This window comes from Canis lupus, chromosome 15, assembly GCF_048164855.1.
Source record: "Canis lupus baileyi chromosome 15, mCanLup2.hap1, whole genome shotgun sequence".
In the NCBI taxonomy this organism is placed as follows: domain Eukaryota; kingdom Metazoa; phylum Chordata; class Mammalia; order Carnivora; family Canidae; genus Canis; species Canis lupus.
Window position 1 is genome coordinate 34,260,440 of NC_132852.1, and position 12,184 is coordinate 34,272,623.

A 12,184-nucleotide genomic window follows, 5' to 3' on the forward strand; every position below is an offset into this window, starting at 1 on the left:
GAACCCAAACCAGACACGTTTGTGGGTTTCAACATTCAAGCATCAATTCGATTTTAAGTGTTTTTTTTTTTTTTTAAGATTTTATTTATTTATTTGACACACAGAGAGAGCTCATCCACATGCAGGGGGAGTGGAAGGCAGAGGGAGAGGGAGAAGCAGGCTCCCCGCCAAGGGTGCTGGGGCTCCATCCCAGGACCCTGAGATCATGACCTCAGCCAAATGCAGACGCTTAACTGACTGAGCCACCTAGGTGCCCCAATTTTAAGTTTTCTACCCATCTGGTTTTTTTAGCTAACTTAATTCCATCACCTCACGGAAATAGTTTATAAATAATAAAGTCCCAGCATGGCCACACAGCCTGTGATGGCAGTATGGCTGTGTTCCAGCATTACCTTTCATGTAGGCCCAGAAAGCTTGAATTATCTCAGAAATCAGGGCTGGGTTCATTTTCCTAGTCCAAAGGGCAGAGTACAGAAAGAAAGCCATAATCCCAAGGTAGTGAGTTTGTTTTTAAGCCCATAATCTGGAAAAAATCCTGCAAACTATCAAGAAAATTAAGTGATCTCTTCTATAATCAAATAAATATTTTAAATTATTATTAAAAACTCAGTTCTTCAAAAATTAAAAGGATCTCTGAATACATAGAAAATGACGAAAACTTATATAAACTATATTTTAAAGGAATAACAGGTATGAGGTAAAAATTCAAATCATACTAAACGGTACAAAATGAAAACTTCAATCTTCGTACCCCTCCACACCGCTCAGCCAAGTGATGGTCCTGGGCATATATAAACAAAAATGCCTATTATCCAAATAGGCTGTCCTGCTTTTCAGAGGTTTTTGAGTTTGGGGTTTTGGGTTTTTTGGTCAAACCGAAAAAGGCAACACCTAAAAATATAGAAAAATTCATTTATGTCTTCTATTGCCCGAGTTCACACTGTCAAATCTCCTGGGCTTTTAAATAATCACTTTGAGAAGAGCTAAAATTATCCGACCTTGCCCAATTCTCAGGGCCGGTATGCTTCAGAGCACCTCTGTTTCTCACTACGTGGCTCAAATACATGGAAAGCTGATCACAGGGGCCCTTCCATCGGAATGTGGCAGGGTGAGGGCAGTGTGGTTCCTGCTCTGGGGAAATGAAAAGTCTCACAGCAATGCAGACTTTCGGGATTATACTTGTAAAGGACTGGCTGGTACGCCTCAAAAATAATCTTTCTGCAGCTGAAACAAACATGTTTTTCCTTTAAAACATTCTAAGGGCAGTCACGTACAGAGAAATGATGGCTTCAAAGATGCGATTCAAACATTTTTACATAGTAGGTACTGAAAATACCAAATGAAAAGGCCAGATTCTGCCCTAAAAAGCATACTCTCTGGGGATGCCTGGGTGGCTCAAAGGTTGAGCACCTGCCTTGGGCTCAGGGTGTGATCATGGGTCCAGGAATCCAGTCCCACATTGGGCTCCCTGCAAGGAGTCTGCTTCTCCCTCTATGTCTCTGCTTCTCTCTCTCTCATGAATAAATAAATAAATAAATCATTAAAAAAAAAAAAAAAGGCATACCTTCCAGTGGGAGAAAGAGGCCAGGCTCACCAAACATCAGAGTGTTACCTTAGGACCATTGCTGCCTTTTTCTTTCTGATTTTGAAGCATGAGAAAATAATTAGACATGGGAAGAAATGTCTGCTAAAGTACACAATTTCATCCCAAATAAGGACTCTCACACACAAACAAGGTCAGTCCTCAGCAAAATTGAATCCCAAGGAGCTATGCAAACCACCTACTTATGGGCTCCAGCAAAATAAATTAATACTGCATACTTGTATTAGACACAGGAGGCTCCAGGAAAGGGAGGGGAAGAAAGATTCCCAGCTCTACAGTTACTTCAGCACACTCATGTGTGTTAACTTCAAGGGATCCTTGTCTGTGGGTCCAGGTGGGACCCCAGGGGCAGTGGTAGACAGCCTATTTCTCTCCTCCTGAAAAATCTCCACTGTGACTTGTAGCATGAGTCACCTCCACGGTAACCAAGCATCATGACCCAGGGGATTATGGCCTCAGGTGAGGGAAGAAGCAGGAAGAACAGAACAGCACCTAATGGAGTGTGTGACACAGAGGGCACTCTCCATCTTCCTTAGATGAAGAAGTTTTTAATAGCAATTCATTAGCTGGCTTACTAATAGAAATAAGGCAAAAAATCACATGGGGTTGGCAGTCGAGAGCATCTAAAAGGTGTTCTGAAGAGGGGTGAGTCTATCTAGGTGAAATGTCTACACCCCTCACTTGGTAGCCTAGAAGCAATGCCATAGCAAGCAGGGACAGAGACATTTATGACCCATAAAATGTTTGTGGTGTGTACCCTACAGAGGCTAACTAGTTTAACAAGTTTGATTATTGCCCTCGGTAGTTGGTCATCATTACCTAACTCTGAATGCAGAAGGACCAATCGGCCAACCTCCCCTTCTTAGGTCGCCCTTCCTTTCTGCCCACAGTCAACAATTTAGAAGAATTTGTGGTAAGCCATGAGAGAAACAAATGGCTCACTTTTTTTTACCCCAGCCCCTAAGACAGCCACTCTAGCAGCACTGAAAGGCTACCTGTAGCCACCATACTCATTCCTAAAAGCTGGCAAGTGACACACTAAAGGAGAGAGAACAGAAAAGCAGGCTGAAAAATGCTTTGGGTCTTTTCCATATTATGTGCTCTATGGAAATTCTCTTAGAAAGTGAGCACAACAGGCTACAGAAAATTTTTTGTTAGTATTGCCCGGGTGGCTCAGTTGGTTAAGCACCTGACTCTTGATCTCAGCTCAGGTTTTGATCTCAGGGTTGTAAGTTCAAGCCCTGTGTCGAACTGGGCATGGAGGGAGGAAAGAAAGAGGAAGGAAGGAAGAAGGAAGGGAGGAAGGAAGGAGAAAGAGAAAAAAAAAAAGAAAAAAGAGAGAAAAAGAGATTTTAGTAATTTTTTTACATTGAGCTCACTTGCATGCTAATCTGACCATTATTATCTTTTTATGTATCTTCTCGAGGTTTTTTTCTTGTACATTTTAGCAGTCAAGAGCTGAGAGACTTTAGGTAAGTTACTTAACCTCTCTGTGGCTCAGACTTCTCCTCGGAAACAGGGCTAAAAAGCACCTACTTCATCAGGATGTTATGAAAATAAAATGACCTAATATCAAGTGCTTAGAACAGTGCCTGGCACTTAGCATTCGGTAAGTATTAGCTATAATCCTTACTCAGGTGTAACCAGAGCATACATGCAATTTTATTTATAGTGTGTTGTACATTATTGCCCCACAGACTTCATACCTGCCATTTCCAATGGCTGCATGACCTTCCGTGAAGTGCATGTATACCACGGTTTACCCATTCAGACAGTTCTCGGAAGGGAACATAAGATATCAACATATCTGACGGGCTATACTCTTAGTCACCCAACCTTGTCCATCAAATCCAAATAACAATGGTTTGCACGTGAAGGGAGGAGGAAAAGACTCAGTTACAAAATCAGTTTGTATTAACAATTTCCAAAATTAAAAAGGACAAAAGAGTTTTTAAAATACATTGATTGGTGTATATTTCCTGTAACTTACTGATTTAATGACCCTCAGATAAAACTCTTTAAGTGTTTCTCCAGAGCAGGAGCAAGAAGCAGAGGGCTTCCAAACCCTTGCGGAGACACACAACTGACTGCAATAGCAGGATCAAGACCTATGTTCTAAGTGGAAAGTAATTACTCCGTGCTAAACTCCTTGTAGGTGAGGACTGAAAGTGATAGCAAGCATCGGTTTTAAGATTCTCTAAAAATCAGAAAAATGGGGGCACGAGGGTGGCTTAGTTGGTTGAGCACCTGCCTTGGGCTCAGGTCATGATCCCAGGGTCCCTGCTCGGTGAGGAGGCCGCTTCTCCCTTTCCCTCTGCCCCTCCCCGCCTTGTACTCGCAATCTCTCAAATAAATAAAATTAAAAAAAAAAATTTAACAATAGAGCAGCCCCGGTGGCTCAGAGGTTTAGCACCACCTTCAGCCCAGGGCCTGATCCTGGAGACCCGGGATGGAGTCCCATGTCAGGCTCCCTGCATGGAGCCTGCTTCTCCCTCTGCCTGTGTCTCTGCCTTTCTCTCTCTCTCAGTCTCGAATGAATGAATGAATAAAATTAAAAATAAAAATTAGAAAAATCAATGCATTCTTAAACATGGAAGACTACCTCTCCTATAATCGTTTACTTACTGACTTCTTTTTTACTTGATCGTATCTCAAAAAGCCACAAACATTAATATTCTACCATCAGATTGGGTCTCTCACCTCTTGCCCAGTTGGCCTGTCAAAGAACAACCTCATCGCCATCACAGAGTTTTCTATCACTCACGCCAAGAGACTTTAAGAATGGGACAAAAATGCAGCGGCCTGGTTCCCCATCTCTTGACCAGGACAAAAGAAAACACACAGTCCCCGCAGAAAGGGACCTAACAGCCCTCTCCCCACCACCCCCAGACAGATTTGCACTCTTTCAAGGAGAGTTCCCGGCAAGGAAGTAAAGTATCTATGATTTTTATCTCGCAATCAAGATAAGTCCCAAGAAGGAGAGGGGAAAAAAACCCCACATTTTAAAATCCTGATTTAACAACTGATGATTAGCAAAAATGAGAAGTGCCATTAGGTACAAGGAAAACCCCACCAGACCTGTGCTGGAGGAAGCAACACCCCCAAAGTCACATCCCAGGACCCAGTCGCCCTGGGGCCCTCCGCACAGGACACCCATTCTTCAAGATTACAAGGGGCCTTTTCAGACCAGGCTTTTTGGAAGCCTTAATTGTTCCACCTAGTTTAGCCACGTCCTTTCTCATAAAAGAGTATTTTAAAAGTGAAGTGTGCAGCAGCCGCGCCCCTAGAAACATTTTTCTGAGATTTCTTATAAATGCCTCCCCTCTCCTGCATTCAAAGGCCAGCATTCAGGAAAGGACACTTAATTACCACTGCCTTTTTTCTCTCCACAGGCACATTCCTCAATGTGTCCCTCGGGGACACCCTGGAGACTAAAATCCTTGCTTTTTTTCTAACAGATTATCTACAGACTTCTCCCTGCAGGAAAGGAATTTCTCATCTCATTAGGAGCTGAGAGCAGCTCTTTTGCCAAAGGCATCCCTAGCAGAAGGTAACCTGCTTCTTCGGTGTTAAGGCACTGGAAAACATGCCACGGCCCAAACTGAGAAATCTGAAAGAAGCAGAGCTCTGACTTCATACCCCAGACCCCCTTGTCTTTAATCTACCAGGCTGAATGTAAGATTAAATGCTTTTCCGCATCCACACTGGCAAACAACTGCCTGTCCTGTGCCCACGGGGACCTCAGCCATTCGTTCACTCACACATGTTATGAGGTGCTGCATCAGGTCACATAGCAAAAAACAAGACCAAAGTGGTCCCTGGCCAAGGGAGAGGCAGGCGAAGCTAGGCCTGGTCCCCTGAGCCAGCTGGGGCACCAGATCTGACTCAGGACACCTTAAGAGGAGTGGTTCTCAAACAAATGATCTTGGCGGTGAACTGATTTTCTTCAAAAGACCAATACAGGGTTGGCTGGGGTGTTGATTTTGTTGGAATTCAAAGGCCCCCCGAGGCTTAGAGATCTGCACAAGACTCAGAATCAAAGACCACCCAAGGGATGGCTCAGGGATGAAGATAAGGCCTCTTATCACTTTCTCCGTTAGGCTAGGGCTTCTTAATCCTTCTGGAACTAAGCCACAGTGAGTGAGTGTAGAGCACAGAGCATGGTTTTCTAGGATGTATGGCAACTAAAATAATAGTATTTTAATGGATATCTAAGATTACTGTTAAGGGGGAAAAGAATAAGTTTAGCAAATCGATTCTGGAGCGGACATTTTAATAGCACGTGTATTGCTTTTAACATAATTATAACATTTTTTAGTTAATCACTACAATTAAAATGACACATCAGATACGATTTACAAAAACTTCCCTCTGACGGTAGTTAGGTAGTTACAGAAACACAATAGAGGTCTTTGTAACCAAAAGGAAGTTTAAGCAAAATGAAAAAGGCACAAGACTCCTTTGTACACTTACCTTCCCTAATGTGAAAAACACGTAAAGGGTTGACTTACTTGCCTCCAGAGTTTTATATTTCACTTATGGGTTTATTTTTCCTAATGTTATATATGATTTTTCTTCCTTTTTTAAGTCCTGTACTCCTTGAAGCAGTGACTCCATCAGCTGTGTTAGAGCCACCATTTAGATTTCATCAGCTACATAAACGATTACAAAACAAAGACTTGGCCTGTATTAAAACTGTAAATACTTGGGGAGACACACACACACACACACACACACACACACCCTGATTTCAGTAACGTTTCCTACTAATTCATTCCAATAGAAGATTTGACTCACAGGTGTCACTGCCCAAAGCTGTCTTTGTAATGGTGACCTCACTCTCGTATCACAGTGGCTGCTAGGGGAAAGAAAAGTGCCACCACTTCCTGGTTCATTTTCAACAGCAAGCTCTCCTTATTTTATTAGTTCATTTTCATCACTTCCTCTCTCTCACCCCCACCCACCAATCCATCAACAAACCAGGCCAACTGAACCTCCAAAATAATTCTGAAACCTACCACCTCTGTCTACCACCATGGCCATCACCCTAGTGCAAGCCGCCACCATCAGTAGCCTAGATTAGTGCAACGGCCTCTCATTTTGTCGGATTCCAGGCTAGGGCTGCTTCAAATCCATTCTCTACCCAACAGCCACAGTGATTTTTGACTATTCCAGATCACAACACCCCTCTGCTTTTAATACTCAGTGACTTCCCATTGCTCTTAAATGAAGCCCTGCCTTCCTCTTCAGCCACAATCTACACAGTCTCTGCAGCTTCCCAGGTATTCCCACCTCAGGGTCTTTGCACAGGCTTCTCCCTCTACCTCAAGTTCCCTTCCTCTACTTTTCACCAGAAAAATCTGTTCGTGCTTCAGGTTCCTGCCTCCAAGAAGTTATGTGCCATCTCCTTCTTCAAGTCATATCCTTCCAGATCTATCCTCTATGACACCTGTTCTCTTCCTCTACTTATCACAATATATGATTATTTATTTATGGGTTCATCCATTTAAGGTCTATCTTCCCTACAGGGCTCTGAGCTTCCTGAAAGCAAGGATCAAGTCTGTTTTGGTCACTATTGTTTACACCTTAGTGCTGGGCACATAGTAGGTATTAAAAAATATTTACTAAAAATATAAGAAGGAGAGCTTACCATTTGCAACAGCATGGGATGGGCCTAGTAGAGGCTAAGTCTAGTAAGACAGAGCAAGACAAATACCATACAATTTCACTTATATGTGGAACCTAAAGACCAAAACAAATAGCAGAAATGGATTCATCAAGACAGAGAACCAAGAGGACGGTTGTCAGGGAGAAGGAAGTGGAGGGATGGGCAAAATGGGCAAAAGGGAGTGGGAGGCTCAGGCTTCTAGTTATGGAATGAGTAAGACGCGGGGATGAAAGGCACAGCATAGGGAACAGTCAGTGGTACTGTAATAGCATTGTACGGTGACAGATGGCAGTTACACTGATGGTGAGCACAACATGACGTACAGCACCGTCATATCACTATGTTGTACACCTGAAACCAATGCGATATTGCGTGTCAACTATACTTCAATTTTTAAAACGTACTATATATATACTTTTAAAGACAAAAGAAAAGGCAGTTGAAACTTTCCCCAAGCTAACTGAATGTCCTACAGATGAAATCATAATCAAATAAGACCATGAGGGAACATCTTTCACATCACCAGAACAGTGACTCTAAAGCACCCTCCTTCTTCGAAGTCACTGCATCCCGTGGCTATACACAGGTTAGGGTTACTTCTCCCAGAGCTGACCGAGAACTCAGGCTCCCAGCCTAAGCTATCATTTTCCTACACAGGAGTGGGAGGGGCCCCGGGAGAGGCAGGAGGATTTCTCCCCAGTGAGGCCCAATTTAATTTTAAGGAGAATCCCAAGAAAGGGAAAACCTAAGCGGTAACATTGTGCCAATTTTCCAATTTGTTACAAAAAAAAACAAAAAACAAAAACAACAACAACAAAAAAACCTAAATGCACTTCAGAAACTTGACAGTAGAAGCACCAAAACTGACTGCTTATTTATCTCTCGGCTCATCTAAATCGTTTCTCTGCATCCGACTCTTCCAGAAAAACAACTATTGAGTCCTTATTTCTTTTTTTTTTATTTCTTTTTAATAACCCAGATTTCCTTTTACAATTTAACTACAGCATCTTACTAACACAATTCTTCAAAATCTCTAACTTTATTAATAACCAGATCCTTTTATATGCAACCAAATTCCCTCTTGCATCTTTAAGAGATGTAAGAAAATGACTCTCCATCACTCACTCTCTCATCATGGCTGGAAGACTATTACAGCATTAAGTTTCATGATGTTAGTTACACAGTGGCCTTAGGGTCATCAGACTGAATGGATGTTTATTTTAATCAGTCCTGAACAGATTATTTCCCTATATTTTGTTGCTCTTCATATCCCAGAAAGTTTTTTTCCCCTTATGTCTAGGATCCCAAACTACATGAGACTAGAGAGCTGAGCAGAGAATCCTACATGGTTGGTCACCTTATGATTATAAGACTTTAACTGGTTCTCATTTAACCAAGACCCAACTATGACCTCAGATCTTTAAGAAGCAAGAATATGTACAAAATTAATGCATTTCCATTTCCTCTTAATGATAAGGGTCATGTACTCTTCTCTATTTTTTTAAAAGATTTTATTTATTTATTCATGAGAGACACACAGAGAGAGAGAGAGAGAGAGAGAGGCAGAGGCACAGGCAGAGGGAGAAGCAGACTCCATGCAGGGAGTCCGACGTGGGACTCGATTCCGGGACTCCAGGATCATGCCCTGGGCCAAAGGCAGGCACTAAACCACTGAGCCATTCAGGGATCCCCGTACTCTTCTCTATTAAAAGTATCCTACCTATATGTCAGCCTCTATTTGGTGTTTTGTTTTGTTTTTTTAAGATTTTTAATTTATTTATTCATGAGAAACAGAGAGACAGAGACAGAGACACAGGCAGAGAGAGAAGCAGGCTCCATGCAGGGAGCCCAACGTGGAACTTGATTCCGGGACTCCAGAATCATGCCCTAGGCTGAAGGCAGGTGCTAAACCACTGAGCCACCCAGGGATCCCGTTTGGTGTTTTAAAGATGTGTCATCACACTAAATTTGAGGTCTGCAAAATTTGAGTCACGAAAAGCATAGTTCTCTTGCCTTCAAATGTATGATAGATGAGGGCTTATCAAGAGAACAAAGGGAAATTCTAGCACAGTTAGCTGTTAACGTCTTGAGTTTCTAGACTCTTCTTTGCTCAAGATTAACACACATGCATGCGTACACACAAATAAACCTAGAGACCAAAATTCAAGCTTTTGTTTGTTGCTGGTGTTTAATATCTAACATGGAGTCAAACCATTAATAACTAGTTCAAATGACTTTCCTAGCCTAACTAGTTTCTTTCTGGTAAACTTCTGCCTCTCAGTATATATCTCACTCTCCAAATCTCAGCTATCTTGAGCACCCAAGTGATGTACCAGGGCAGCAGAGAGGCTTGGTTTAACTAGGTTCCCTGGCACCTTGGAAAGTCCCAGGAAGCAGCAGATGGAAAGCTTGCAATTCCACGGGCTGCTAAGGGGGCCAAAGGAGACTTCCTTTGCAGTTATGGAAACACACATACCAACTAAGCATCACTTTCCTACAGGTTGATACTGTGACTAAGTAGTAATCAGCTCATACAATAGAGACGGGAGTAACAATGTAGGTTTAGGATTACATTGGAGAGGAAGACAAATGAAGATGCTGGAACCCTTCCTGAAATAGAGATCTTAAGGAGGCTGTCATTTCTCACAAAGCAGTAAAAGAACCTTTTGAGCTGTACACAGGCCCCAGTAATCCAGGAACCAGAAACATCTTATAAATATCAATTAAGCCTGGCAACAAGCTCCATGCATAAATAGGGAAATTTGGGTGTTTAGAGACCGAGCAGCCCGAAGCCTAACAATGAGTCAGGACCAGAGTGGGCACCAGAACCAGGAATCTGGAATCCTCATCTCTGGCTGGTACAGGAGATCTATCTTTCAAGGGAATAAAATGTTCACATGAGAAACAGCAGAAACAGATGATAATATCCGTGCATCTTGGGATGGAACAAGACAAAGGATGGCCAAATGGCACCCAGTTGAACTTGGAAAGGAAGCCAAGCCAAGGCCCCAAATGTTATTTAATCAAATGGAAAATTAGCATTGTTTCAGCGCCTCCTTAGCAAAGACTCTGCTCACCTTATGGCTTGTAAGTTAATGCCAAGAGATACCCTATCCATCCTCACCTCAAGGCGCTCTATTTTATCTGATTTGAATTCAGAAATGCCTATTCATCTTTGGCCAGATAAGTGAATCAGGTATTGCATTTGCAAGCATGCAAGCTGAAATTGGACCCACGATGCAGACAAGGGAGTCTGGTAACTTCCAACCCTCTGGCTTTTCCCATCCGCTTCACAAAGGAAGGTTAAAACCCCATTTATATCTAAAGCACCCAATGTGAATCCATGTGCTTCGCAAACAGTAGGAGATGTGGTAATATGACTGACTTGCATGTTTAAGGTCCAGCAAAGTAACCAATTAAGCTAAGGAGGCCAGCTTTTGGTACAGTACTCGAGCATAATCAAATGTTACATAATCAAACGTTCCATGGCAAACACCTGCACAAGAGAACAAATAAATGAGTAACACCTTGAAGTGAACTGGGTGAGGCCCAGCTTTCCCTGTGGGAGTGAGATACCCTAGCACACAACTCTAGACTGAGAAGCTACATGTGAGCAGCCATCCATTCAGAGCACGACCAGAGAGAACCTGACAAACTCCCAAAAAGAAACAATGCCTACATGGCATGGCTCAGATGCCTCCCACTTTTGCTCAGCCAAGGACTGACCCCGACTCCAACCAGCACTGGGAAGTCCTTACTGACTTGGGGCTCAAGGCAAACATGCCTAATAGTTTTCAGACTGGAAGTTAGGACCAAACCGTTCTAGCATCCTTTGGGGGGCGGGGATGGGGGTGGGAGGAGAAAAGGGGAAGAGAAAGAAGCAAATTCTCTTCACTAGCCATCTCTGGGCGGCCGGCACTCCCTAGTCCTCAGCCTCCACCCCGCAACGTCCGTGAGTGAGCCTCTAGGGCCAGAGTGTCTGCGGGTTCACCCTCCACCGGATCTTCTTCCCTGAGCCCGGGGCCCACACGTTCGCAGCTCCAGGTCCAGGACAGTGAAATACCCAGGAAATGCCCAGGAGATCCGTATCCGACAACCACACCACCCACACTAGTAAGAAGAATTCGTCAGCCCACAAGTATCTTCCATTCATCAAAAATTCATTAAGTGCTTACTAAGTTCCGGGCGCTGAGCGACGTCGCGCAGATGCAAAGACACCCCAGGTGCTGGTGCTCCCCACCCCCGCCCCTCACGCGGGCCTCAAGGGAGCGCGCACCCGGGCAGGGCGGCGCGGGACGGCCTGGAGAAGCTGAAGCTAAGTGAGAAGGCCGCCGTCGCCCGGGAGAGCCCTGTCCCAAGGCCTCTCTCGGCCCGTGCCCCCGGGACACGGCGGCACGGTGACCGCCACGCCCGCTCTAGAAGGCTCTCGGCGCCCAGCCGCACGGCCCCCCGCCCCCCGCCCCCGGCGCGCGCTCACTGGGTCTTCCTGCGGCCCTGGTCCCGGTGCAGCTCCCGCAGATCCACCTCGGCCCGGCCCAGGAACTTGTCGAGGCCGAGCAGCGCGCGGTGCAGCACGGTGAGCTGCAAGGTGGCGGCGGCGGCGGGCGCGGCCCCGGCGGACAGCAGCGGCGGCAGCTCGAAGGTGGCCTCCTCTCGCCACACCGGCGCGCCCAGGCTGCGCTCCGACACCGAGGTGGCGTACTTCTCCTTGCCCACCTGGATCACCGCGTACGCGTCGCTCGTGCCCCCGGGGCCCTTGGCCCGCAGGCCCCGCGCCTGCAGCACCGTCACCTGCACGTGCGTCGGGGACCACACGGCCCCCGGGCCCCGGCCCGCCGAGGCCGCCAGAGACATGGTGACGGCGCCGCTGGGGATCGGAGAGGCCGGGAAGGTGGCGGCGCCCGGCCGGCTCT

At 45.1% G+C, this 12,184-nt stretch overlaps 1 protein-coding gene across 5 annotated transcripts in view; it reads right to left on the minus strand.

Moving 5' to 3' along the window:
- Nucleotides 1-12,182, minus strand: part of RAB11FIP1 (RAB11 family interacting protein 1) — a 31,070-nt gene extending 18,888 nt beyond the window's left edge. For 3 of the 5 annotated variants that reach the window (XM_072776434.1, XM_072776430.1, XM_072776431.1), the window contains exon 1: nt 11,749-12,182. In XM_072776434.1, coding sequence (XP_072632535.1) covers nt 11,749-12,125 — 377 coding nt within the window. In that variant the 5' untranslated portion in view covers nt 12,126-12,182. Of the gene's footprint in view, nt 1-1,564; nt 1,640-1,821; nt 1,982-11,748 lie in introns of those variants that run through there. The other 2 variants (XM_072776432.1, XM_072776433.1) reach the window with 2 other exon arrangements.
- Between the last annotated feature and the right edge of the window lie 2 nt (nt 12,183-12,184).